This window comes from Hippocampus guttulatus, chromosome 10, assembly GCF_054856545.1.
Source record: "Hippocampus guttulatus isolate MCC_2025c chromosome 10, RoL_Hgut_1.0, whole genome shotgun sequence".
In the NCBI taxonomy this organism is placed as follows: Eukaryota; Metazoa; Chordata; class Actinopteri; order Syngnathiformes; family Syngnathidae; genus Hippocampus; species Hippocampus guttulatus.
This window is the reverse complement of record NC_141270.1, coordinates 10,434,253-10,461,045: the sequence shown is the minus strand read 5'-3', so window position 1 is coordinate 10,461,045 and position 26,793 is coordinate 10,434,253. Positions and strand designations below refer to the sequence as shown.

The 26,793-nt window shown below is 40.6% G+C and overlaps 1 protein-coding gene across 4 annotated transcripts in view; it reads right to left on the bottom strand.

Moving 5' to 3' along the window:
• The window catches only part of adgrb3 (adhesion G protein-coupled receptor B3), a 122,603-nt gene that overhangs the window by 29,242 nt on the left and 66,568 nt on the right, over positions 1-26,793 (bottom strand). For all 4 annotated transcript variants that reach the window (XM_086121746.1, XM_086121747.1, XM_086121744.1 and 1 more), the window contains exons 9-16: positions 26,044-26,150; positions 24,504-24,698; positions 20,846-20,914; positions 17,374-17,482; positions 10,495-10,641; positions 9,782-9,857; positions 7,375-7,477; positions 7,060-7,103 (exon numbers count right to left, since the gene is read on the bottom strand). In XM_086121746.1, coding sequence (XP_085977872.1) covers positions 7,060-7,103; positions 7,375-7,477; positions 9,782-9,857; positions 10,495-10,641; positions 17,374-17,482; positions 20,846-20,914; positions 24,504-24,698; positions 26,044-26,150 — 850 coding nt within the window. The remainder of the gene's footprint in view (positions 1-7,059; positions 7,104-7,374; positions 7,478-9,781; positions 9,858-10,494; positions 10,642-17,373; positions 17,483-20,845; positions 20,915-24,503; positions 24,699-26,043; positions 26,151-26,793) is intronic.

Sequence of the window (26,793 nt, the reverse complement as noted above, 5' to 3'; positions counted from 1 at the left end):
TAACTGATTTAATGTATCATACAAGCCAATGATTATGGAGCTAGTTACTTGAATGCGCACAAAACAATAAGACCTCCTTAGGCATGTTTCAATTCTTGACAGTCATCCATCTTTTTCTTTTTTTTTTTACTGCAGCAGAACTAAAAATTTTGTTGAATATCAGTGCACTACCACCTCTTATTCTTGCTCTATCTTTTGATACAGATATCATCAAAATAAGGATACCATTGTGCTCTTCCTATCTGCAGTGCACTTTCCATTAAAAGCCTAAACTAAAGGCAACAAAAACTTGCTCTCTCTCGCTGGGACTAAATCTGATCAAGGGCACGTCTGTGGTGCAAATGCAGCAATCGGATGACTGTGACGTCAAAACTTTGACAGCCGCCGATTTCAGATATGGAAATGTCAAAGAAAACTGGCGGCAAACGAGAAAAACTATTAAAAGGGCCCTTTGTCACGGCATACAAAGTGAAGTAAATTGGACCCAAATAAAAAAACTTTCACACAAAGCAAAACCAGAGTCGAGTTATTTCTGCTTTTCAGATGCATCGCCGACTTTCAGCTGCAATTGTACATCTTTAACTTGTAGAGCATGCATTGGCTTCTTGCTCCATGGCCTTCTTTCCTTTTCCAAATTCAGTGATATTTACCTTATTTTCTGTCAAATTATTACTGTATATGTTTTATGTTCAATAAACAAACCAAACCAAACCATATGGCAACAGCACATGAGATGATTGCATCACTATGAATTTCATGATATGATTGAAGTCATCTCTTGAATGCATTCCAAATGCCGTTCCACCTTTGTCATGTTTCGGTTTGTGACCAACAGGTGGCACTGTGGGGCTTTTCCCTGCAGCTGCACACCTGTTGGTCGTTAGGTAATTAGTGGCTATAAAAGGACTCCCGGCCGACTACTCATTGTCGGGTCATTGTTTGTTGCTCCTTGCTGCTGTCATGTTTAGGTCATGTTTTTGGTCATGTTTCTGTTATTGATAGTTTTGAGCTTCAGTCATGGTTTTTGTTTGATACTTTGGACTTTGTTTGTTTGGGATTTAGTTTTCTGTGTTTTATCAATACACTTCTTCAAAGACACCCTGCTCCTCCCTCTTGCCTTCTTTTTGGGGTCCACCACCACCTCGCTACGTGACAACCGTGACCCCTTCCATGTCTCATGCCACTGTGTAGGACGTTGTCTCGGGCGGAAGCCTGCTGAGTTGCCAAACTAGCATCACTAGGATTACTTGACCCACATGGTCATTGATGTGACATGCAAATAATGCTCCAGACAAGGTTGAGATAACGCCATCGCTGCAAATTGATGTTGCCCTGTTATTCGCACAGTTAAATCCCCCGCCGACAATTTCTTTGTCTAACTTGAAGGGTGGCTCAAGAACAAACAATCCAAGAACAAGTCTTGCCTGATACCCGAACTCACCGAGACCAAGAAAAGATCAAAACATCTCAAGTCCAGATTGAGTAGAGACCAAGTGTATAAAAATCTATTTTAAAAACCATAACAAGGCTGAATAGTTAGAGCATTCTTTCTCTAATTGTGATTTCCATTTAAAAACATTTGACGGTCCATAAAATGTGTCTGCAGCTCTTCTAAAGAACATAAAAACGTTTGAAATCTTGACATTTTTTTAAAGCACGAACAGTACTATCAGTCAAATGTTGTACATGTGTTGATACAATGCAATGAATAAATAAGCAGCATGTCTTGGGCAATGCTCAGCACTATTGACTCCATGATTAACTTTGCTTTTATACATAAAACCATGTGAAACTGATTCCGTTCGTATTTTCTGTTTCTTAGCAGGAATTTGAAATAATAGTTTTCATGAAATGTTTTTGCTTGAGGGAGGCAAATACCTCGAACCAAAATGGAGAAATCATAAAGTTGGCAACACTGACTTTGCTTTTATTAACTCGGTCTTCTCTCTTCACCGCCATTACGTTAGTGTAAGCAGTGCACATCAGCAGAGGACACTCTTTTAACAATGGAAGCCGGAAAAAAAATGGTTAAAAAAAACCCTGATAAATGAAGAAAAAATAATGGGTACAAATCGACGGATTTTCTAGCACACCACAGTCTATCGGAAGAGTTTCATAATGGAGTTCATCTCACATCTTTAGTCTAAATTTAGTCGTATCTTGCAGTGTTTACATGTGGCCCGTTTGGCTTCTAGCCAGGATCAAGCTGCAACAGATGCTTCTCACCACTCCAAATGTGAATTATTGATCAGCCTTGATTCTGGAGGTTATTCTAGATGTACAGTTTGTGCTCCACCAAAATTTCACTTACATGAATGTTGCAGGTGAAAAAGAGAGAATGAACACCATCTTAGAGAAATCCTTTCGAATCATTTACTAACCACTGTAAAGAGAGAGGTCCTTTGTCTTATTTTGTTACAAAACTTCAACGGTATTGTTTACAAAAATATATTTGCTTCTCTCTCTAAGTAGCTCAGAGAGTAAATCCTGAGTAAATCCAGCATGAGTCTTGGCATTACAGTCAAAATGAAACAAAACATGTTGCAAAGGCAATTTGGTTTTATATCATAATGTATGAAATGGAACAGAAGGAAACAACAGCTAAATAACAGGATACGTTTTCAGCATGTAAAATGCTGAGTGTTTGGAAATGTGTTAAAACGGTGGTGAGATGCGGTTAATCCTGACGTAGCAAATTCCAGATTAGTGAAACCCTTTACTACACTTTGAGGATAATCTGTGAAGGAACACAATTTAGAAATCAAGACGATAATCACTTGGCTCACTTCACAGTGGTTAGCCGGGATTGAGTAGATTTGAAGCATTAAATGGCAGGGGTATTTTAAAACGGTTGAAGCTGGATTGAAATGTCATTCTGAACTTCACTTGTAGTCACAGTTTAGAGGCAATCTGACCCTTTAAATATTGGAATTAACATATGTTCAAGACACCAAGTGCTTAAACTCTGCAAAATAGTTTAAAAAAAAGGTAATGAATGTAAAGTTAAAAACTGATGATATAATTGATATAAGAAGATTAAGTACATAATTTAGATTTGAAGCATCAGTTAATTCAATTTACAAATAAATGTAAACATTTATCACATAAAATTTTACAATTTTTGTATTATGTTAGTTGTCATGGGCTGTGTGCTTGCTGATTTGTTGGATTTTGCTTTGTCATGTTGTTCCTGTGTCCCTTTTTCAACGTCTTGTGGGGCGGCCTTGTGATTGACTGGTCATCACATCCGCCTCACAGTGCAGAGGTGCAGGGTTCAATTCCGGCTCCGACTTCCTATGTGGAGTTTGAATGTGTTCCCCGTGCCTGCGTGGATTTTCTCTGGATATTCCGGTTTCCTCCCACATTCCAAAAACATGCATGGCAGGTTAATGGAAGACTGTAAATCAGGTGTAGGGAACTCCGGTTCCTCGAGAGCCATATCCTGCCTGTTTTAGATCCCTCCCTACTCCAGCACACCTGATTCAAACAATCAGCTCATCAGCAAGCTCTGTATAAGCCTGAAATGATCATGAGCAATTGGATCAGGTGTGTTGGAACAGGGAGAGCTCGAAAACAGGCAGGAGTTCCTTACCCCTTCTCTAAATTATCAGTGTCAAACTCAAGTCAACCTGTTGCAACACAGTTGATTCAAATTATCTGATCATCAGCAAGCTCTGCGGAAGCCTGATATCTAACCTGTTCATTTGAATCAGGTGTGTTGCAACAGGGACAGTTGGAAAAATGGAGGACAGTGGCCCTCCAGGATCTGAGCTTGACACCTATGCTCTAAATTGTCCCTAGGAATGACCGTGAGTGTGAATGGTTGTTTGTCTATGTGTGTGCCCTGTGATTGACTGGCAAGCAGTTCAGGGTGTATCCCGCTTGTTGCCCGAAGACAGCTTTGTTAGGCTGCCACGCGCCCGTGACGCTTGTGAGGATGAGCGAATTAGAAAATTGATTGATGGATGTCTGTTTTGGTAAGTTTTGTGTCCACCTGTTCTTGTCAGATCCCTCAGCCACGCTTTCCTGTCCAGGTGTTCCTCATAGTCTTGTCAGTTGGCTTGGATTTGGATTCCTGCTTTCGTTCTGTTTTTGTCAGATCATTGCCTGTTGTTGTCAATTCTATTCCCGTTTTTTTTGTTTGTTGTTGTTGTTATTGTTATTTGAACATTGTTTTTTGGGACTTTTGTTATGTGACATTAGTTGTCACTGATACAGAGGTGCATTCAGGTTACGTCGGTGCAAACAGTGTGGGTTCAGTCCCCACTCAGGTACAGCTTTATAGCTACCACTAGCATCCTCAAGGTCTGACACATACTTATAATTACTCAGTGCATGGGGCAACATATAAACAAAACTCACATCCTTACACTGTGGTTTTGTTTGAAACATGTCAGACAGATGGTATGTTTCCCCTCCTCTATGGCCCTCTGAGCGCATCTCCTATTTTAATCGGACCAGCCAACTGTGTGCTACGCTAATCGCCCTGTGGAGTCATTTGCCAATGGAAATGACTGGGTGTGGATCATAAAATAATGGCTGTAATAAACACTGGCTTTGCTGAAAGTCAGACAAACACATGGAGAGTTTTCCCAGTTGTGTCTTTCCTGTTCTGAAATAGACCAGATGCCTTCAAACAGCACAATAGAGGAGAAAATGTGTTCAATCGATGCTATTTATTTTGCCATAAAAATGCTGTCTTCATTGGAGACTGCTACTTTAAGGCTTTCTAATGAATGCAAATGCACTAACATCTTTAAGTAAAAACATCCGGTTAATGGGTTATACTTGTTGGTTCTACATGAAGTGACGCAATATGGACCAAAGTATTTGGACAGCTTGCTATCATACCAACTGAAACTTGAAGAAAAGATGGGATGATAGGCTACATGAATCTGTGAGTGTGGCAATGTTTGTCTATTCATCCAGGTGACCATTTATGAGGTCAGAGGTCACTCATATTAGACTCTCTGTTGTCGTTTAGGTCAGGTCCTTTCCACACGAAACTCATCAAAGCAAACCATAATAGGGGGACAATCATGCCAATATATTGGTAAACTAAATCCTTAATATTCAGGCAAAGGTAATGAGTGTAGTCCATCACCTCATTGAAAAATCAACGGAGTAAGAGGTTTTTAGCCCATACGGTGCATACAATCAATCGGTGGTTGATTTCGTAACACCTGTGGTCAGTGAGGGTAGAATAAATAAGTAAAAAAAACAAAGATTAGTTTCAAGTTGTGTCTTGTATTCATTTCGAATGGAATTTGTGCAAACAGCAGCTACTTTGCAAAAGATGCAAAAGAAAAGGAGAGGTTCCTGCATGTGTATACAACGCACACAGACACACACACACACACACACACACACACTAAATGTGGCCTGAGAGGATCCAGCACATTCAACAATGTCATCCAATAAGCCTGCATTATGTAAAATGTGGGCAAGCAACTGCTTCAGTGTTGTGGCTCACATTCAACACACTGAGTCATGGGATTCCTTTGTGTAATGGCTACGAGCAGCAACAGTTCGAACCAATACAGTACATGAAGATTGTCCATTGGAGCATACTGGACCATTCCAGTATGATGAAACCATGCTTTGCATATTAACGTCATTCTGCAAGAGTGCTGGCAAAAGCAATGTCAGCCGGAAAAGTGAAAAGAACATTATCACATATAGCACAGCATTATGACGTCAACCAATATCAAAGAGAAATCCATCTACCCATTCATCTATTATCCGAAACATACAGAATATAAAATATGCACATGCAGAATGGGTGAAAAAGAAAAAGGTTCATTTTGAAAGTATGGATAAGCCCTATGTGTTGTGGCATCCTCATGGCTTGTTCTGTTATTCAGCTCTGCAGTATTTGTGGCCTTGACACTTCAGGTGGTCCATTTTTAATGCCTTGCAAATGTCTTTGTCTTTTCCATCAAATTGGACATTGACTTAATGGTGTTCCATGTAAAACTGAGGTTGCGTAACCACTTATATACTGTAGCTGTGGTTTGAAGGAGCGACTGTCCTGAGTCATGGCTGACTCATATTTGTTTTGATGTAATCGTGGCAGCATCTCCTCGACAGAAACAATGCACAGCATAAAGCAATACTTGGCTATTCTTGTTTCCATGAAGACACAAGGCTACACTTTGTCCAAAGTTTGTCTTCGGTACCCAAGGAGTTTCCGATCGAAAGCTTATTTCTCAATGTCAAAACAAGAATCTACTTGATTGAGAATTGTAAAAGATGGCTCGTGTAGATGAAGTGAAGGGTCAAATTGGCACATTTCTCATTTTACACACTCTTCCAGTCACAAATCTTTCAAGCTTTTCCAAACAGATAAAATTGTATTTTATAGTCAACAAGAACCTGACTGCTTTTAAGGCTTGATGCAGCTGACAGTTGACTGAGGAAATCATGGTATCTCGCAGCAAAAATCAATTTAGTAAATGTTTTCCTTTTTATGACATCCCCTCTCATAAATCCTGTTGATGGTCTAATCTCCAATAATTGTTGATGTTGTACACAACCCATGGGCATTATAGGTTTTCAATTATTTCTGATACACCAAGCCCAACGTACTGTAGTTCAAGTCAAACCTCAAATCATTTTTCAATCATTTTTGATATCTCTTTTTTCATCACACCAACCTTCCCTTTGATATTACTCGGCTGTATCAGTAGCAAGACTTTGAATGCTGGCGGATACAACATGGGATGTCTGGGATGCTGATATTTATCATGGGTAAACCATTTGCAATTTGCTCTAGGCCTAAACGACAACACTAACCGTACATTACAGAATATTTTTCAAAATTATAATGGTAGCATAAAAAAACCCAAATAATTAAATTCAACAGCAATTCAGGAATGATTAAGACTTCACCGCTGTAACCAGAAGCATTTTGGCTTCTTATCCTCACGCATTTTGGCTTCACGTATATCCTTAATTTCGTATTACTCAGTGAACTGAGTAAAATCTCTCCAACTTGCTTGCTTCACTGCTGAAAGCACTACTGAAAGTAATTGAACGAGTGGCTCCGGTTGTACTCACATTATGCTGTTGTCCCACAGTGCACAGTATGGGCTGAGGGTTCCCTGAAAGAAATAGAAATTGGCAAAATGTATACAAAAAAGTAATTAAAGTGAATGATAAAAACAATTAATCTTCATGGCCACCACTGTCAGAATTCTAATTAACCTGTGACACAATTTGTTTGTCCTTCAACACATTTTGACAACTTACAAACACTTCATTACCCAGAGAATTTAAAAAAAAGGGAATCATCAAACATTTTTGTGGCTAACTATGAATATTTATAATCATTAAAATGAGAGTGCTTTGGTGATCATGTGAGCCTGTGCTTACATTGGCCAGGTGAGCCAGTTCAATCTCCAGGTGGGACTGGATGGCCTTGGGCCCCGGCCTGACAGTGACAGCAATGACCTTGGAGTTCACGATTGTGTGGTTCCTGAAACGCCCATAAATATATGACAGAAGGAATAAATGTTATTGTTTGAATTATCCTCTTGACAAGACTTTCTATTACTTTGTAACCTCAACGACTCAATAATTGGATAACCTTAACCTGCACAATCCAATAAGAGTCCATTCCAAGAACAACATCAAAAACATTGCCTTTAAAAGGATAACTATAAAAGCATCGTTTTTTCTTTTGGATTTTCGCATGTATACCAATATAAGTATGGATAAAAATTCCAATGAAAGCTCAACCTACTCAGCTCGTTGTTGGCAAGTGACTGTTTCATCAACTCTTAAATTTGCCAAAGCTAGTTGCAGATGCCACATTTGGCCCTCATTTATCTGACTACTCTTACTTATGCGCGTATTTTTTTTCTGAATGAAGTTGCAACCAAAGACTCCAGGTTGCCTATAATGGTTGTTTGTTTATATGCGCCCTGTGATTGGCTTACAAAGAGTGTACCCTGCCTCTCACCCAAAGAGAGCTGGGTGAGCCTCCAGCCTACCCGTGAACGTAATAAGAATGTGTACTATTGAAAGGATAGATGGATGGATAAACCAGCAACTTGTGTTTTGCACACATGAATAATTATTGATTCACGTACAGCTGCCATGCACACCTGCGTATACAGTATAAATGTATTCATGTACAGTTTCCACTGGCATGTGCATTTATGAATATCAAGATTATCACTTATGTACAATTGTCACATACATTACTGCTACTCAGTCTATTCACTCTCATTGCCTAATGAGTATATATGTACATACCCGTACATATTTTAGTGACACTCGATATTGTTATTCTATTGATCTGGTACCGTTCCTTTTTTGTGGTTAAAATTTAAATTCCCCCACAAACCAATACAATGCTAACCGGTACCGTATTTTATTCAACTTTGTTGTCAAACTGCGCCAGGGATATTGACTCTTGTTATACCGTATTGCTTTTTTGTACCAGAAAAGCAATACATGGAGTATTTTGAATTGACATGGCCTTTTTGCAGGCATACTGTATATTCCATAATAAAAAAAACATTATTGAACTACACCACAATGTTTTTCTGCAATTTCTTTTTTGACTTTACACAAAAATACCCTATAAGTAAAAGTAGAATCATACACATGAAAAATCAATCATTTACCATCTGTGTTCCTAATGTCCGAGTACAAAAGATAACAGGGAGAACAAATCAAAGCTTTGTCAGTTATGAACATGATGCTTTTTTGACTCCTCTACTTTTAAGATGTGATGTTTTCAAAATCCTTACTCGTGATTTTACAGATTGACTGAATAGCCTCTCTTTAGATGCAAGCAGGAGCGAGGTAGTAACACAAAGGATGGCCGTCCTTCCAACACCACGAGAGCTAAGAATATTTTTGTCAGACATTTTATATGCTTTGAATATCTTTTTTGAACATTCTGTAAAGTGAATGTCAATGGACTTTTTGTTCAACTCTGTGGCGCACCACTTTCGGTGCACTTGAATGACTGCATTTCAAGGAAAGTCGTGGAGGGGGGCGGGGTATTATTACTTTTTTAGAACTTCGCAAACTTGACATTTGGAAAAAAGGAACTTAAATTTGACAATTTGTTTTTATCATATGCACACTAAGGTCAGCTGCTGAAGATGGAAATGGTGGCCTGGTCCACTGCAATGGCTGCTCTGTCTTTGGACGTTGGTCCAAGGGATGTATTGAGAAGAAGTTTTAGCTTTGGGGCTGCATCCTGATGGTCTTTTTAGGAATACCAGAGCTAATTAACTGCATTTATGGTGGTAGGTGTGTGCTGACTTCCATTTCTCAGGAGTTTGAACATGACTGGATAATTCTGAACATAGCCAGATCCCCAATTATAAGAGTGTTCATGTGATTTCATCTGAGGCAATGTAGCAACATGTGCCCGCATGTGCTGTAAAGCGTCTTGAATATAGCGGAGGAGACAACGTTTGAGGGCGGCCAACAGGTAAAGCGACAATGTGTTCTCAAGAAAAAGTACATAACTTATAGGGTAGCTCCTCCACAGTGTGGTGTGAAAATTTGTAATTTTGCCAGAGAGCTATGATTCTGAAGCAGTTAGGATCAGGGGATACCATGAAGCTATTTCAAAAATTGTCAAAACGTTTTCTCCAATTTTAACATTTTGGATCCTCTCTAACTCTTGTGAGAACAGGCTGGTACAACATGTTATGATCCCTTTAGGCAACGATGCAACATTCAAATGACAAAACAAAGATCTGTGTTCTGTCTCTTTCGTTGGATTTCAGTAAGAAATATCACAAAGTTTTCTCACTTTGGTGATGGTAGCATGAGTCCAAGGGTCTTGTAAAGAACTGTTCCCAAAATGAAGACAGGGGATCCCTCCATATCTAAAGGGAAACAAGAGGTAAGTAACAATAGATAGTTAGTTCAAGTAGTGCAGTGTAAGCATGCATGCATGCTGATGTACAATTTGTAAACATTTCATGAATAAAGTCTGTATTATTTTCTTATCTAATCTAAAATTGCACTGATGATTAGGCTAATGATGTTTATGATTTGGTTTATTTATGACGGGTATTTTTGCAACTTCTTTACTCATCCGAAGGTTGAAACTTTGAAATCAAAACGAGTCACAGCAGTTACGATGAAGAATGTGTCGCAGTTTCTCCTGCAGGCATTTATTCTGTTATCAGATAACAGCAATTAACCCAATACTCTAAATGGCGTGTGGTTGATAAGGAAGAAGGAACTGCTGAGTTGACTGTGACTGAACAAGCCCAGCAAGGCAGGTTGGCCTCGCTTCCTCGACAGTATTCAGAAATTTGGCAGCAGGTGATTTTTATTTTCCATCTTTCATAATGGCCTCCAGGTTTATCATTATGCAGTCAGTTGGAAATAAACTCAGAAGGCAATGAATTGAAAAATAGGAAAGCCACTGCACTGAATAATATGCCTGAATAAATGTACAATCAAGAGATTATTTCTACGACTTGGGGAAGCTCTGTGAAATATTGGGAAACCAACCTGCACTTTGGGAGACGAAGAGGGCTTTTGGGATGACCACCTTATCTTCAGAGTTCCTTGCCCAGTCCACCATGCCTTTACGGCCCTTCATGGGGAAGTTGATATCAGTCATCACTGACACGGCTGGAAGTCTCTGGATGCTGGCCACTGCACAAATAACACAATATTTGTACGTCGCTATCGATGAACTCAAAGCAGGTTGTGTGACTTTAAGTCCCACTGAAATCCCATCGGAAACACCCAGTACTGGTCACCAATCACAGGTCACATAGTGACGGACAACTCTACACACGCTGGGCTCTATTTCCATAGGATGGATAAAATCAACCTGATAAACTCTATATGCAGACGCATTGGATATATATCCAAATTATTCTTCTCATTATCAATCACAAGTCCTTTTTTTTCTTGATACAATTTATACTTCAGCATATGTGTGTGCAAAAACCATTATCTGACAAACGTGACCTCAATGAAATGAAACAACTGTTTGGGGGAGCCCTGGAACAAAATCAAGCATATCCTGAGTGTTCCCAACAGAAATGATCTCATCTGAGCTAGAACTGGCAGCTGACAACTAGTATAAAAGGTAATCTCCTTATTCGGTCTCTCCTTTTCTCACCTCCCTGTTGAGGTGCCACAAAGGGTCTGTCCGTGCACCGCGGCAATGCTCCAGATCAAGCAAACGAGCCTCGGCATTACAAGTGGAGGATAAAGCTGGCCTGTTCTCCACCTGCTATCACAGCCTGTGCCAGTCAGGTGCTGCTTCAGAGAGGGGAATGTGAGGCTAATCCCCATTGATGCAAAAGCTCCATTGTTCATCGCTCTTTGCCAACAATACCATTTGGATCCTGGCAAGGCTCCACGCTGGGATGAAGACTGTGACGAGGAAGGCGTGTCTGTATGTTTGGGATGATCCAGGAGCGGCCATGAAATCACATTGCACCAAGTGTGTAAGAAGGTGCCAGATGCTGGGTGCGGCAGCGGTTTGGGTACCTTATTCAGTCATGGGGCACAGCATGAAAGGCAACACTATAGAGGAAAGGCTGCTTTTCACAGTGCAGGCTAATTCTGCATGTAAACGGCGCTCTGCATCTGCCCGATGGGGCTCGGCAACACAAATAAAGCAATCATTCAGGATTGTGATGCGATTCAGTGCACCGAAAATGTGGTTCATTTTCACATGGAGGGAGTTTATGGCACTGCACTCATTATGTTTGAATGATGCATTGATGCACTCATCCGTAGCTACGCTACTTGCAGAAAAGTTAGAGAGAGTGGGCTTTCTGGTGAGAATTCAGGATGAACCCAGAATACATTCTAAACTTTACAAATGAAATGAATTTGGCTTTCTGTCAACTTTTGAATGCACATGTCCATGTGTGCAAAATTAGTTTGATCTATAAATCTCCCAATACATTTCCTGATTTAAAATAGTTCTCTTCCTTGTGCTATTCACATTTTGACACCAAGATGACAGAGAGCGAGCAATGCATTGTCGGTCCCTAGTCAATGCAGAACTTGACCTTCTAATTGAGTGTCACCGAATATCAACGGCAGGTTTCAATGGAGAGAGACAGAAGAGTCACAGAAAGGCATAGAAGTGGACGTTCTTGGGAATGTTTTGATCAATTCATGGGTCAAACGCTTGTGAATATTGCCTTGCTCAGTCCATTGAATGTTGAGTCACTGCCTCACCGGTCATGAACCACATGCCACTGCTTGCACCTCCTGGTTCAAGAACAAGAACTTGTGTGAAACGTACAGACAAACTGAACAATTAGATGTTTTAATTCAAAGGTTTTGAGAAGGTCAAATTAAGTTCAGATTGGAATTAGAAATTCAAATATTTGTTTTGTGAGTACGAAGTTATCGAAAGCAACACAGTACGAAAACAAAAATTGTAGTAAAGTAGTATATATATTTGTACATCTGACTATTATGTTATAAATACGCCAGCCAGAGCTAAATGTCCTTCATAACTTCCCAGCGTGTCCAAAGTACCACTTTGTACTTTGAATGCTCACAAGAAAAGAAAAGGAGCTGGAGTGAAACACTTTTGCGATCATAGGCCTCATTGAGCAATGTTTAGTCTTGGAAATGTGTTTTTTGGATAAGAAAGTCGATGTCAGATTCAAAATGTTAGCTTGCTAACTAGTTTTTTTTATTTTTATCCATAACCTTGTAAATTGTAAGCAAAGTCTTTCGGTTGCCCTTATGTTGCCTGTGATGCCCTGCCTTTAGTTTAAACCTGTATTTTTTATTAGAGCTGTATACTATTCAACTCTGTTAAAATGATTGTGAGAAAAGGTCAAATAGCAGCAAAAAAGCTAGAGCCCGGTAGAGGGCAAGAAGATGTGATTTGATCTCAAATATGAGTCACAAAACCTTAAAAATTGACACCTCAAAGTGAAAGAATTAAAAAATAATCAAATAAAATATATTGAGGCCATTACTTTATTTTAACAATGCACTGTAATTCAAAAAGGAGAAAAGAAATGTTCTTGCACAATACAGTACTCATTTGTAGGATACTGTTGTAATTATTGTTTCAACATGAGAGTGACGTGCAGACGTTTGATTTGACGTGACTAAAAGCATATTTACAGGACTATTGTACAATCAAGAACAAGCTTCAACCAGTTTTCCAAAACGGATTTGAGAACAAAAAACAATGCTTTTAAATGAGACCAAATGTTCTATGAGCAAAGAAAGGAGGTATGAGTAACAATCTTTTATTAACCCTCTGGGTCAAGAGGCTGCAACAAATGAGAGAACATCCAGTGACTCATCCTGATGTTTGGCATCAAGGCATATTCATTTGTTCAATCAGAAGGACCAATGACCGCCACGAGCTGTTATGAGAACCGGAAATGATCAATGTAAAAACCACCCGTAACTGATGCATGTTTCATTAGTAGTTGTGGGAAATCCAGACTCTTATTCTAAGTGAACTTAACTATGAATACATAAATAAACGTGCATTTTACACCTATACTGCTGTATATTTTGCAGCGCAAAATACGTGAGACCTTCCGTCTTGGTGCACCTGGCTTTTGAAGTCTCTGGCCCTCCTGGGCGGTGCACTCGTGGTAGTTCAGGGCGCTCTACTATGGCCGACAATGTTGTCAAACTTGGTAGCAGTGCACTAGGGGTAGTTCACTGTCCTTGTCCTTGCAAGGTAAACGCACGAGGCAAGAGCGCTGGTTGCACCTCCAAAAAGGAAGAAAAATATTCTTCAAAGAAATGGGGAAAAAGTGCGATCGGAGCCATCTTGCTTTGGATTAAATTTTGTGATGTGTTGTGCAATAGTATCCAACTCTTTTGTGAACATAGCTGATTGCACAACATAATGAGGAGAGGAAGGAAAATTGGTCTGAACGGAAGGCACAGAAGAAGGAGGCATTGCACCTGGATGAGGTGTTGAAAAAGGAATGATGGAGCCTGGCTTAGGTGCGAAAACAGGAAGTGTGCCGCTTGGCTGCGGCGCGGAAGCGGAAAAGATTGCACCTCTAAGTGGCAATGGAGGGGCGAGGGGTTCCAGCTATATGTTGAACGACACATGAAAAGGTACTTGCCATGGATGGACGAGGCAGGAACGGAAAGTGAAGCATGGGGCTGTGAAGCCGATCCAAGAATGGCAGCAGAAGGCCGCAACACATCCAAAGTTGGTGCAAGTGCGTGCAATGGGAATGAGTTGAACGGCATCGTCCCACAGACACATTCGAAGAGTAAACTGGTTGAGAATTAACAGCACCTGCGCAGCCACGTAGTTCACTCTCTTTGGCCTCAATTGCCTCAAGATGGAACTTCATCAATATAAGTCAACACCAGCATCCAAATTCTTGATTCATGAATTCATCGGTTATTATGCACATTCCTAATTTGGGTAAAAGAAGTTAAAAAATATGCACTTGTCAAAGTATCACAGCAAACGATATGTGTTTAAAACAGCACTTTTGTGGCTCTTTGTTTCTGACTTATGCACCCAATCCAGTAAATGAAATGTTTGTGCTTTCTGTCTGGGTGTTTTTTTAGAGCGGAGACTAGAATCACAATTTCTCTTGAACTCTCATCAAGCCATGGAACATTTATTTGTTTTTAATGAGGTTTCTCAGTACTGCAGATGCAGGGCTCCGTGGTGGACACTCTCTGGTCATTCAAACAAACTTACAATTAAAGAAAATTGCATGATCTAAAAAGATGAAGCTCAGCAAAACGTTGCTTTTGACTTCGATTGTGTTATGATTGTGTTGGGCAAAGTTCTGTACATTATTCCATGAAACTGACTGCGGATGGTAGGGTAAACAAAGACTTCACCGTTACAGAGTGGGTTTACGGAATGCGAATGATGTGCGTGAGTGCACATGCAGTCTGGCCACCCTTCAGAAAGGTGTGGCGTCACCTGGCCACCCCACTAAAAAAAATGATGGCTATGCCCCTGGTTGCAATATCAGTGGCGTTCCGCTGAAAGACAACACCTGAACAAAGTTCAAGGAAATTATTTTGTTCCCATATTCATGCTTACGTTTGTATATGTGTTTTTACAAACGTTATTTCATTTCCTTGTACCTCTGTCAGTGTTCCATTAACATGATTTATAAGCTGCAATTTTAACATCAAATCCTGGTCTGACGTTACCCTGTGAAGTCTCGGAGTTGGTTTCGTGGAGCACAGCCACGTAAAAAGCTCCTGGAGTGTCATTAAGTCCTACTGGAGGAACAAAGAAGGGCAAATGTATGCTCGAACAAACATGAAATATGAAATTGATGCACAAACCTCTTTCCTAGTATCTATGGCTTTCATGTTATTTGGTATGCATTCATTGCATCGTGTTTGCAATGATTTTCTTCGGGGGCCTCCTATCCATCATTTTGCAAATCATGCATGCACTGTCAAGAGCCTCTGAGTCTCGAGTAGTTCCGATAAGTGGGTCAAATGCTGGCCACTGTAAAGAATAGAAGCTCGGAAGAAACCTGACTCCTCTGGAGAAATTGCCTACCAGCCCAGCTGTTCATGCTCACACTCATTTGCATAAATAAATCAGGACTGCTGTTCTATTATTCCATCCCAGCGAGGCGGCATCCATGGCTGACTGAGAAATGAAATGCCACTGAGACCTGCGATCATCCAGGAGGCAGTGCGACACAAACTAAAAGATCCCACGAGAACATTAGCGAGGAGAAATATTGTTCCAAGACTCATATCAAGAGACGTTTTGTCTCAAAGAAGGGGAGTTTTAATCTCCACTATGACCGGCGGTGCATTAAAAATGGCTTTCAAGCTCATTACAGTGACAATGAATAACTTGTAATTTCACTTTAGCTCGATAACATTCTATCAGACACACCCACAATAGGCTCCCACATCTCAAACAATCTTGTTAATGCTGAAATTGCACTTCAGTACAACATGATATGCAGCGTGCTGCTCTAATTACATGGATCGCAGCAGCACCGTTCAACAGAGAGAACACATTTGCCATCAATATACGATTAACATTTCATTCGAATATGACCAAATCCTTCCAAAACTGATTGAAAGAAAATGCTTCAAGGAATCAAGTGCTTCAGTGAAACCAAATGCTAAATTGCTGATCTAATTAGGAATGCAGACTCAAGGGTGACGGGAATTTATATCCTCTTTGGTTTTAAAGTCGAGTAATGAAAGCCCTACTTGAACCAAGGCACCAAGTGTACATGAGACCTATCTCACCAATCACCACCAAACAAAAATTCAGAAATAATAATGGTCTCGTCTCAAGTTACTCCGAAATTGTTCAACTTGCTCAGTGTGAAATGTGGGCCTGTTTCATTGAATACAAAGCTGATATACTTACGATGACTTATTGTATTATACTTGTCGGAATGGCACCTGGTGCATTCATAGGTTAGGGATACTTTCTGCCATCTAGTGCAGGGCCCACAGGTCACTTGCACAACTAGGGCCCTTTTCCAGATCAGGCAAGGTTGGGCATTCTCAGATTACATGCGTTGCATTTTATGTAATCAAGTGAGTGGATACATTTGAGCTGTGTCATCTACTTAAAAACAAAACAAACAAAAAAATCCGGATACAGATGATTTTATTTCGTGCAACCACTTGACAAAATAAATGTGAGTGAATTCAATCCAAACGTTTTTCAACCTCGTATTATGGCCGTAAGCCACCCTTCACTTGGGACAGTGCAGTGCGCAGTTGACCGACACGTTGATTGCATATGTGAGGCTGGTGTGTGGCATGTGCGCCCGAATTGAAAAATGTTTTCCATCACTCTGCCTTTTGGTTGGATCAGCGCACGTAGGCCGGGACTTTGTCTCCATTCAAACGATGCACACACAGATTGTTAGGGAAAATATGTTCATCTCTATCATTTAGGTGCTTCCAGGAATCCATCATTTTAATCTTCATTTGTAGATTTGAGCGGTCCAGTACACATGGTTTGTGCATAGCCAGTGACATGGTGGCTGCACTCGTGGCTCACTTGGCGGGATACAGCATGTCTACTGTTTTTGGTTCGGTTGTGTGTGTGACTGACAACGTGAGAAGTGACACAAACAATTTCATGAAACTGGCCGCTGTTCTGCACACACTGACTGTTTTTTTTTTTTTTTTTTTTAATCATACCGTATGATTCGGCATGGTACAATTATGATGATGATTTGCATTTAGATGTTCTCCAAATGTAAAAGTGTGGCTGCGATACCATTCACTCGCGAAATGTGTGTTTTCATGGGAATCTGGCACATTTCGACCCCCAGCTCTGTTTTATTAAACATTATTGATTCCCAGCAGTTTTTCTCCACATTGTTCTTCACGCACCATTTCTCCTAAATTAATGATAGCCGTAGAAACAGAAGCTCGGAGGCTCACTCTTACCCAAGTTCCCAGTCATCAAATAAGCATTGTGGAAATCCTTCATTCCCAATCCAACGATGTGGATGAATTCCTCTATGACCTGCATGAGCTCCACCGCTCCGGGATAGATCTGCATGAGACAACAAATTATTAAATAAATCAGTGAGAAAGCACCTCATTTTCCACTCTGCTGCTCTGAGTTCACACACACTGAGTCTGTCTGTTGGGGGAGCAGTGTGGGGAATAAAGTAAAAACAAATTCAAATAAAAATGTGATTAGGAAAAAAAACCCTGTGGTTAATGCTTACTGAGGCAGATGACTGACTGTGCCCCATTCTATGAGTTCTAGCATTGTAACATTATACTTCTATATATGATGCAGTTTTTTGTTAAATCAATGTATTTTCTGTAACATTTATCTGAGAAGCGGAGTACACTCTGGACTGGTCACGAGCCAATCACAGTGCACAAATAAACAATTCACACTCATATTTGCGTCTATGTGTTCTGATTTTGAGGTTAAATGGATGGATGGATTATTCCCTCATGTGCCCTTTTTGTCTCCGCCTCTTCTCGTCATCTGGGTTCCTTGTGTTTAATCAATCAGCTCCCTCAACCCTTTGGTTCCTGTCCAGGCGTTTCTCGTTGTCTCGTCACTTTGCTTGTATTTAGTTCCCTGGGTTCTGTCAATCTTTGTCAGATTGTTGTGCGTCTTTGTGCTCCTCTCATGTGTATGTACTTCTGTCATCGGTTTTGTGTTATTTTGTTTGTTTCTTTGTTTGTCTTTGATTTCTTGTGGTTTTCAGGACTTTGTGTTTTTGATTTTGTTTTTGTTTTTCCAGTGTATCCCTGCAAGTGTTTTTGTTTATACATTTTGTTCACCCCACCCTGCTCCTCCTGCCTCCCTGCTTTTTGGGGACCTCTACCATTCACGCAAACATGACACTATGTACAATTAAGATGCTTACATTTACCAAAGAAAACAATTTTTGAAATGTGGAAGGAGCCGGAGTGTCAAAGTAAAACCCATGCAACCATGAGGAAAACATACAAACCCCACACAGGAAGGCAGATTCAAAGCCACAACCTCAGAACTGTGAGGCGAAGTGCTAACCACCCAACGACCACCACAAGGATTGAGATATTATAATTATTATTACATTCGAATTATTGTTTAAAGAGTATACCAATATCTTGACTGTATGTACAATTGTGTGACCCCCCCACCCCCGTAAACTCAAAGCTTGTCAGGTCATTTGCATGTAAGTTATACAGTATGTATGATTATCTTCATAACTGGTGACACAGGGATCAATGGTGGAAAAAACAATTCCAGGAATTATCATTTACTATTAATCCACAGAAAGCAGTGGTATAATTGGCAGGGTTGGCCGAGTTCCACACCGGATTGAGAGTATTCTTTTTGTTGAAAGTGTTTAAAATTGAAATAAAATTCATAAAAATGAATGTGATCAGTCAGTCAAATGTTGGCAGCTAAGTTTCGACATAAAAGTGGATGGTTGATGTGGATCATTATGGTCAGATCCACAGACAGCACAAGATCGGCCACTGACACTGGAGGAGCAAAAAAGCGATTTCCTCCAGGTCAATATATCAAAGGCATGGCCATCCTAGGACTGCCCTCGCAGATATGGACCCACTATCCAGGCTGCTCGTCTACACACTGACAGGTCGCATATAAGCACAGGCTTTGATAAGGGACGCCCCCATCCCACCTCCCCCAGTGATGTTGTGTATGACGATACTTGACAGTATTCCCAAAGCATCAACTTTAAACAATGTTAATTGCACAAATGTGTGAGCATATAATGAGGCTCTCAAGCAATTAAAAAGGCCTTTAAGTGGCATTTAACAATTAGCACCTCACTTGATGTTTATATTTGGCAAACACCTAAGGCAGAGCTCTGTGTGTGTGTATGTGTGTGAAATGCCGCAAGTGGATAGGCCAAAGTTGAGATCGTCTAATAAATAACACAGCGGAGTCAAATCAGTCACGCGGATTGGGGTGGGCGTGGTAAAAAGAAAAGCACATTGCATCGCCCCTTCCGGCACGTTTGACGCACAACGCAGTCATACGTATTCCACTAGTCTCCATGGCAACTGTAAAGATGTGAAGGCAGCACAAGGAAATGGCTGCAATGGAGTATCTTTAGAAAAAGCTCTTGCTTCTCTCTCCATGGAAACAGTGACCGCAGGTGAATGTATAGTGATCTCTCCTCCCAGTCAAGTCTACAGGCAGTAAAACCTCACAGTGAGGTGTTTTATGAGTTATTTTTTTCTTTCTCTTTTTTTTTTTTTTTTTGTAGGTGTCCTCAATGCGCAGTGTGTGGGTGCTGTGCAAACAGAGTAGCATGCACTCATTAAGGCAACACAAGCTAGCAAGTGTGGAAAAAAATAACTGTGAAGTTCCGCAATTTGTCTTTGGAAAGCAGAATATTGATCGAATGTCACCTTGGCGGAAATGAAGGAGCAACCTATTTTTTCTGCATTTCCTCAAATCTGTTCCTCGCGTTCTCTGATGCATTTTGCTTCACTGAGTTTCAGTGAGAGACCGGAGCAAATTATGGGCCTTGTCAAACTACAGCTGCCATGAATAGATAGTTAAATACAGTCTATACGGGCAGCTGGGACCAGCTGTCAGCATCAAACTGATCTAACTGGATTTTAGTTCATGTCAGTATAAGTGTTACCTAATTCAGGTGGATCTGGCAGCGGCATCACAGCAGATGCCCTCTCCAGACTTGCAGCTATCACAGATGGCATCTTTTGTCTAGGTTGTGTGTGTTTTCGGGGATTTCAGCTTGCAGACACAAGCCGCCGCGTTACGAAGATGCCATCTCTCAAAGCGCTGACAGAAGATGTAGCCAGGAGCGACTATTCATGGATAAACAGCGTTGCAAGAGAGCGTTGCGTTTTGAGCTGCGGCACATTACTGCAGTGCTGCAGACCTTTAATATGCATCATGTAATAATAAGCGATTTCCCCTAAAACTGCACATTTCACCAACTTGCCAGTGAGAGAGTTAGTGAGAGAGAGAGAGAGCGAGAGAGAGAGACTCAAAAAGATTGACTTTTTGCTGCTGCACTATAATCAATAAAACATATAAAGCCTGAAGTGCAACAGAGTGCTATAAAAAATCAACTTAAGTAATGGTCTAATCACACTAATTGCCATGATTTGTATCTGCTATGTGCAGTGTGCAGAATAGGGGAGCCTGCAGTGCTTTTTATGGCTGAACGAGTCTCCGTGGCGGCGCTGCTGCCACCAAGTGGTGATCTGCGGAAGTAACCTTAAAAATGAGGCCACATGCACTATGAGGACACCATGCTAAATGACCCTTGTGATGCAGAGCGTTATCTAAGCACAAAACTGACTTTTATTTAAGTCTGTGGATGACATGGCACAACATTGCCTGAGTTTTTAAGTGCACAACACTTGTGTGGGCCTGAATTATTCACTGCAACATGCCTACCTTCTGCGCATCCTCCCATTTCTCCTTGTTGTCCTCCTCCAAAAGATTGCTGATGATTTGAAAGAAATTCTGTGGAGATAGGACAGGAAATATCATTCACCCTAACACACACGTCCCTCACTTTTGCTCTCAGATGCTTAAAATGAGCAGCATGCATCACTACGGGGTTATTACGGCTGTGTGATGGCATATCAGGGGCAATTCAACACGATCTCCTTGAACGCACCCCTGCAGCTTGGAGCAAAAAATATTGAGCGCTGGAGGAAATAAGTACAAGCTGGAACCATAGGGGGAAAAAACAGATGAAAGGGAATGTTTGAGCAGCTGTGTGCATTGTCTTGTTCAGCTGGAGAGAGTCGGGAATGCTTGAGGTGCATGCCTGCAGTCGTAATAGGACCTTGGTCTGATCCTTAGTCTTATTATTTCGTCTAGTCCACAATGTGCCTGAGGGAGTGTCTCTCTCTCTCTCTCTCTCTTGACAGAGGCTATCTTGTTTTCTACTTGAATGCTTATGCTCCCTCTGGTGGTAATGTGCCCACTTTAACACTGCATTAGTGCAGAGGCGCGTCGAGGGGGGTGAGGGTGGGGGCGGGGGGAAACTGCTGGCTATCTGACTGCTCTGCTGTGGGCCCACACACACCGAAGAACTCCGGTAATAACCGCGGACAAAATGCTTTTCTCGTCTCACAGATTTTTTATGGTGCAAAAATGGCTGAATGGGCTCAAGGCCGCCCGTTCATGGTCAACACATTCCCGTAGAATATTAGTGGCATTCATGGGCACTACATGTGACCACTGAAATCTGAACATCACTGTCATTTCTATGACTTTTTTTTCTATCCCATTTTTTGCACATGCCCTGCAAATTGCAAATTATGTCACCTAAAACATGTGCAAGTCAATGAAAAAAATTAAAAAGAGGGTAAGTTAAAAAAACTAAACAAAAAAACAAACGACAGAGATAATGTGCGTAACCTCATACAACTGGCGAGGTGGCTATTTTCAGGATTAACCTGTCACATTCAAATTTATGTTACAGGCAAGTTAACACTCTCCTGCCACCATTGAAAGTGCTGATTAACCCCACCTAAAGTTCAGATGTTCTCGTAGACACCTCCTAATATTTTTGTTGTCACATCTTACAGCACAAGCCATCGTCTGCAGCTAGCTTCCACAGCATCAGAGGGCTCTTCAAAAGTACCAGCCAGCAGAAGGGTAAAAAAATAAATAAAAAATAATTTCCAAGGCATAAAATACACCCGAGAACACAGTAAAGACTGTCAGCATCAAGAGAATATTTTGCACAACCTTGACATTAACAAGAACTAGACGTCCCTCAGAACTTGATGAAAAAAAGGAGAGGAAAGCTGGTCAGGCCGACAGCAACATTAAAGAAGCTGCAGAAATTCCTAGCAAGTTGTTGAGTAGAAGTGACAACAAATTTGCACCTTATTCCTATAGTTGGGCTATGAGCTCGGGAAGCAATACGGAAGCATTATCCTACAAAGGGAGTAACTAAGCCCGGCTAAAGAAGATCATACCGACAATCAAGCATGGTGGTGGCAGCATCATGCATTGGAACTGTTTTTCCTTAAGCTGCAACTAGGGTGGAGTGAATTATGAACAGTTCTATCTATCTAACATTGGTGGGGTGTACGCAGGAGATGCCCTCACAATCTGACAGATTTGGAGTGTTTTTTTTAAAGAGTAGGTAAATATTGCTACATCGATAGACTCATATCCAAAAAAAAAGGTTAAGCGCTGTCATAAAAGCCAGCAGCGCTGCAACAAAGTAGTTTGAGGGTGAGTGTATTTATGCAACCAGATTATTGTACATTTGTTTTTCCTTAGAATATTTTTTTATTGTGCTGTACAGTTTATAGGCCAAATTAATGTGATCCAATTTTTGGTTTATTTATAAGGGGAATGGGAATCTAATCATGAAAAAAAATCTTCACAATGATAAAAATGCTCTATTTTAATCAACAATGTAAGTGAGGCATTTGCATTGCATAAGACTATGAACTAGTTTTATTACATTTTTTCCCTAATTTGTGGATGGTGAATATTCGCTATTTTATGGGCCTAATTGATTAATGTATTAATTTATCATTAAGAATTACATTCTTTGCATGGCATTAATTATTAATTGTATCTTGAGGCAACTGAGGCAAAAAATAATGTTTTGTAGTGATCTATAAATACAGCTGAGTTGAGCTGAGAATGAACTATTCTTATAGTAGGTGATCATGCGGTCATAGTTTAGTCAGTCTGCTAGTTTATCTTCGGAACTGAGCTCAATGGGAAAGGCAGAAACAAGAGCTCAGAACACTGAGACAGAGAATCTCCACTTTTTATCAATTAATTGATCAAGACTGTCCCCAACCTCGATCAAATGAATTTGCTAATATAATGGGATTTGGCCTAAAATCAAATGAACAAACAATTGATTACCGTCCATTGAGTTCCCGTTTCAGTGCACGGGACCTGCAGACAGTGAGTAAATCACACGCGTGTGCTGGAGTGAGCAGAGATCCCGAGGCCCGACAAGGGTGTCTTTGAAAGTGACATGGCTCTGAGGACATAAATTATCTTATTGAAGATGGAGGTGGAGCTTTAGCTATAATCTCCATCATTGACATAAAGAGGATCAGGACTGCAGTCAAGCCCAACATGATGAGATGAAACAGCTTAGGCTGTGGAGGAGTCTTCTTAATACAATAGAGCCACGGGCTTGTTTGTCAGCCATTGTGCTGCCTCAGACATTTCTCTAATATATGACAGAGCTGGCAGGGAGAAGATTGCTATCTATTTCCTAGTCCCGCAAAACACAACTAGCTCCTTGTATTAATTAGCTTTTTCACAGCAGTCATTTTGACATCATAAAAAAGGGATTGCACAGAAAAGAAGTTTGCGGAACTTTAGAAGAGGGCTTGGTATATTATAACAGTTTAATCACACTGGTCAAAAAAAGTGGCTAGAGTTTCAAGTAAAATTTTCCAGGTTTTTTTTTAAATTCCAAATCTTCATTTGCTCTAGCGCAGGGGGATCAAACTCATTTTTGGAGTGGGCCACATTGTAGTTACGGTTTCCGTGAGCAGACCATTATGACTGTGAATTTTGTTAATCCGTGTAAATGTTTGATTACCTTCACATATTACATAAACAGTGCACAACAAATTAGTGGATAACTAATTTGGAAATCAGAAGTCAAGAATAATGCTTGGTTCAGCCATTGTTTACATTCATGTAATAAGTACGTAAGGAGATAATGCGTGCAATATTTCTATGTAATGATGGATTTCAAATGACAATTTGACATTTTGGTTGAGACTTTAACAAGTATCAAGGAAAAGTTCACAAGCTTGATTGACAAGTTGACAAAATGATATGGCGGGGCAGATGTGGCCCCCGGGCCTTGAGTTTGACACCTGTGCTATAATCTAGCACATCTTGTCTCCATGATAAAAATATAATTAGAATAAATATGATATAATAATATAAATATAAAAGGATAAAATGTTGGGTAATATTTAGGAGTTCTGGCTTTGTCTCAGCAACAGGTGAACTGATTGTGAGCTACTTATCGTAAATATGGTTCTAATAATGTTGTGAAAACAACAAAGAGAGTCCCACATATGAATGGTTTTTAATTTACCTGCACGTCATCGGAAGACGGCTCATAGCTGGCCCTCTTGAAGGTTTCGGTCACATTGCGGAGGATCTCCACAGATGACAGCAGATCCCCGGCATAGACGTTTTTCCTCTGGGTAAGGTCCAGCAGGTTTTTGGTCACCTGGGACATTCCATCCCCTGCCAGCATCCTCTGTCCCTTTGCGAGGTGGCCGTGAACCTCCAAAAACAGGAGAGGACAGAACTTGGGGCATCGGCGTCCTTCACACTTTAGAACAGACAGCTTCACATTGGAAGGAAATGGAGTGAATGAAGTATGAAAAGAAAGCTTATTTTCCAAGAGACCCTTTATGTGACACGAAATATCTGAGCCAGACTCAATTGCATTGTGCCTCACGGGCGACTGAAATGAGCCACTGTGAATAAAAAGAGTTAACTGGAGCAGAAGATACACGTTCAGGCAGAAATTGCAAATAAAAAATGATGCTCAAGGTCCATCAAATATACATTCACTGCTATAGGAATGCATTCAAAAATACAGCACAACGTTCTGACTGTATGTTGCATGTGTGAGAGATCGGGTTTTAAACAATTACAGTTGACAACTTGCATTGCGATATCAAGTTGAGAGTGATAGCAAGATAGCTTCAAGGCTGCATGAAAAAGTGCATGAAAAAACAAACAAAAACTAGAACACCAAACACATTTAAAATAAATAAACAAATACAACATTTTACAGAACAAGTAACAATGGCCTAGCCACTAATTAAAAACAACGCAAAAAAGAGAAAAAAAACCGTTTGTATTTTGTTTGGTGCGATGGCCCTGATTGACATTCAAAACACGAAACTAACTAACTCAAATTTGGCTGGGTTAGAGACAATTTAATGCTTCAGTGTGCATTTGATAACAGGATTTAAATTAAAACTTGATTCAGTTTAAGAAAAAAAAGCAGATATAAAGGAGGCATAAAAGCTTACATTTGTTTGGGTGCAATTTTATTCCAACAGAATATGATGTATTGGAGACTGTTTTTGCACCCAAATTAAAACATTTTTTACATAAAAGACAAGGCATCGTAATTTAAAAGTGGACATGTCTTTGAATGACTTTTAAAAGTTGTTTTTTAATCAATGGAATTGAAAAGACTATGCCATAACTCCTTTGAAATGATAGCACAATCTAATGTTTCTGTAGCAAAATACGCCGCAATGATGCAACATGTCCACCGTGTTTGGATGACTTGACACTGTTTTAGAGACAATTTGTTCTTGGGTCCAATGCAATTGTAGTTCAGCCATTTACTGTACATCTGGTTGATTTTAGTCCAATAGAACAACAAAACACAAGGGACGTGTGAGAAAATGAAAACTATTTATGACTGAAAGATATATGGCGAAATGTTCCCTTTCCGTCTCTATTGAAAGATGGATGCTGCGCCACAGTGCAATGAGAATGGCTGAGTGCTGGGGAGAATGTGCCGTGGGGCTAGGGGAGGGGGTTACATTTTGATGCATTGTGAACAGAGGATGTGGGGGGGGGGGCAGAGCCGATTTTGCACCTACTGATTGCTGCAAGTATCTGAATTCATTTGTTATGCATCGCGCATAGCTCGGCTTTTCCCAGAAGGCCATACCACGGTGATCCAAAGAGCAACGTCGACTGGTCGTGCCTGCGAGATGGCGGGAGGGAGAGAAGGCGACAGATTTGGAGAAGAGGAAGCGGCGGGCGGGGGAGATAAGAAGGGAGATGAGGATGCGGGCGCAAAGAGTTTAGGGGTGGGATTAAGACCAAAGGAGAGTTGAATGACAGAAGGGTGCAGCAAAGTCGGGGAGTTGGAAACAGGAAATGAAGGGGGAAAAAAAGAGAAGAGGACAGACAGACATATTAGTTCGTTTCATGAGATATTTAACAATCCCCTTTTGTCCAGTTCTGCAGCTCATCACTCACTATCAAAATTTGATGCCGCATATTCAATTATGCAGTGCATTTGAGAGTGCTTTTTCAATGTATTAGCAGTGAAACTGGAGTCCCATGGCTTGTAATATATGCATCATGTCTTGTGTTATTAGTGCAACATGAAAACTCAAGATTGGTTTATTCAAGCATGCGGCACTACTGCTGTGGTCGCTGTCAGGCAACGGAACAGCGATCCAGAAATAGCAGAACCACCCAATATCCACCCACACGGCCGTGCGTATCCTACAGAGACGGTCCAACATCACACCTTCCCAGCTGTCGACCTGCTGGAGTGCGCTTCACAGATCACCCGGCCGCTCGACATCCCGAGGAAAACTCACATAGTTAAAAAAAAA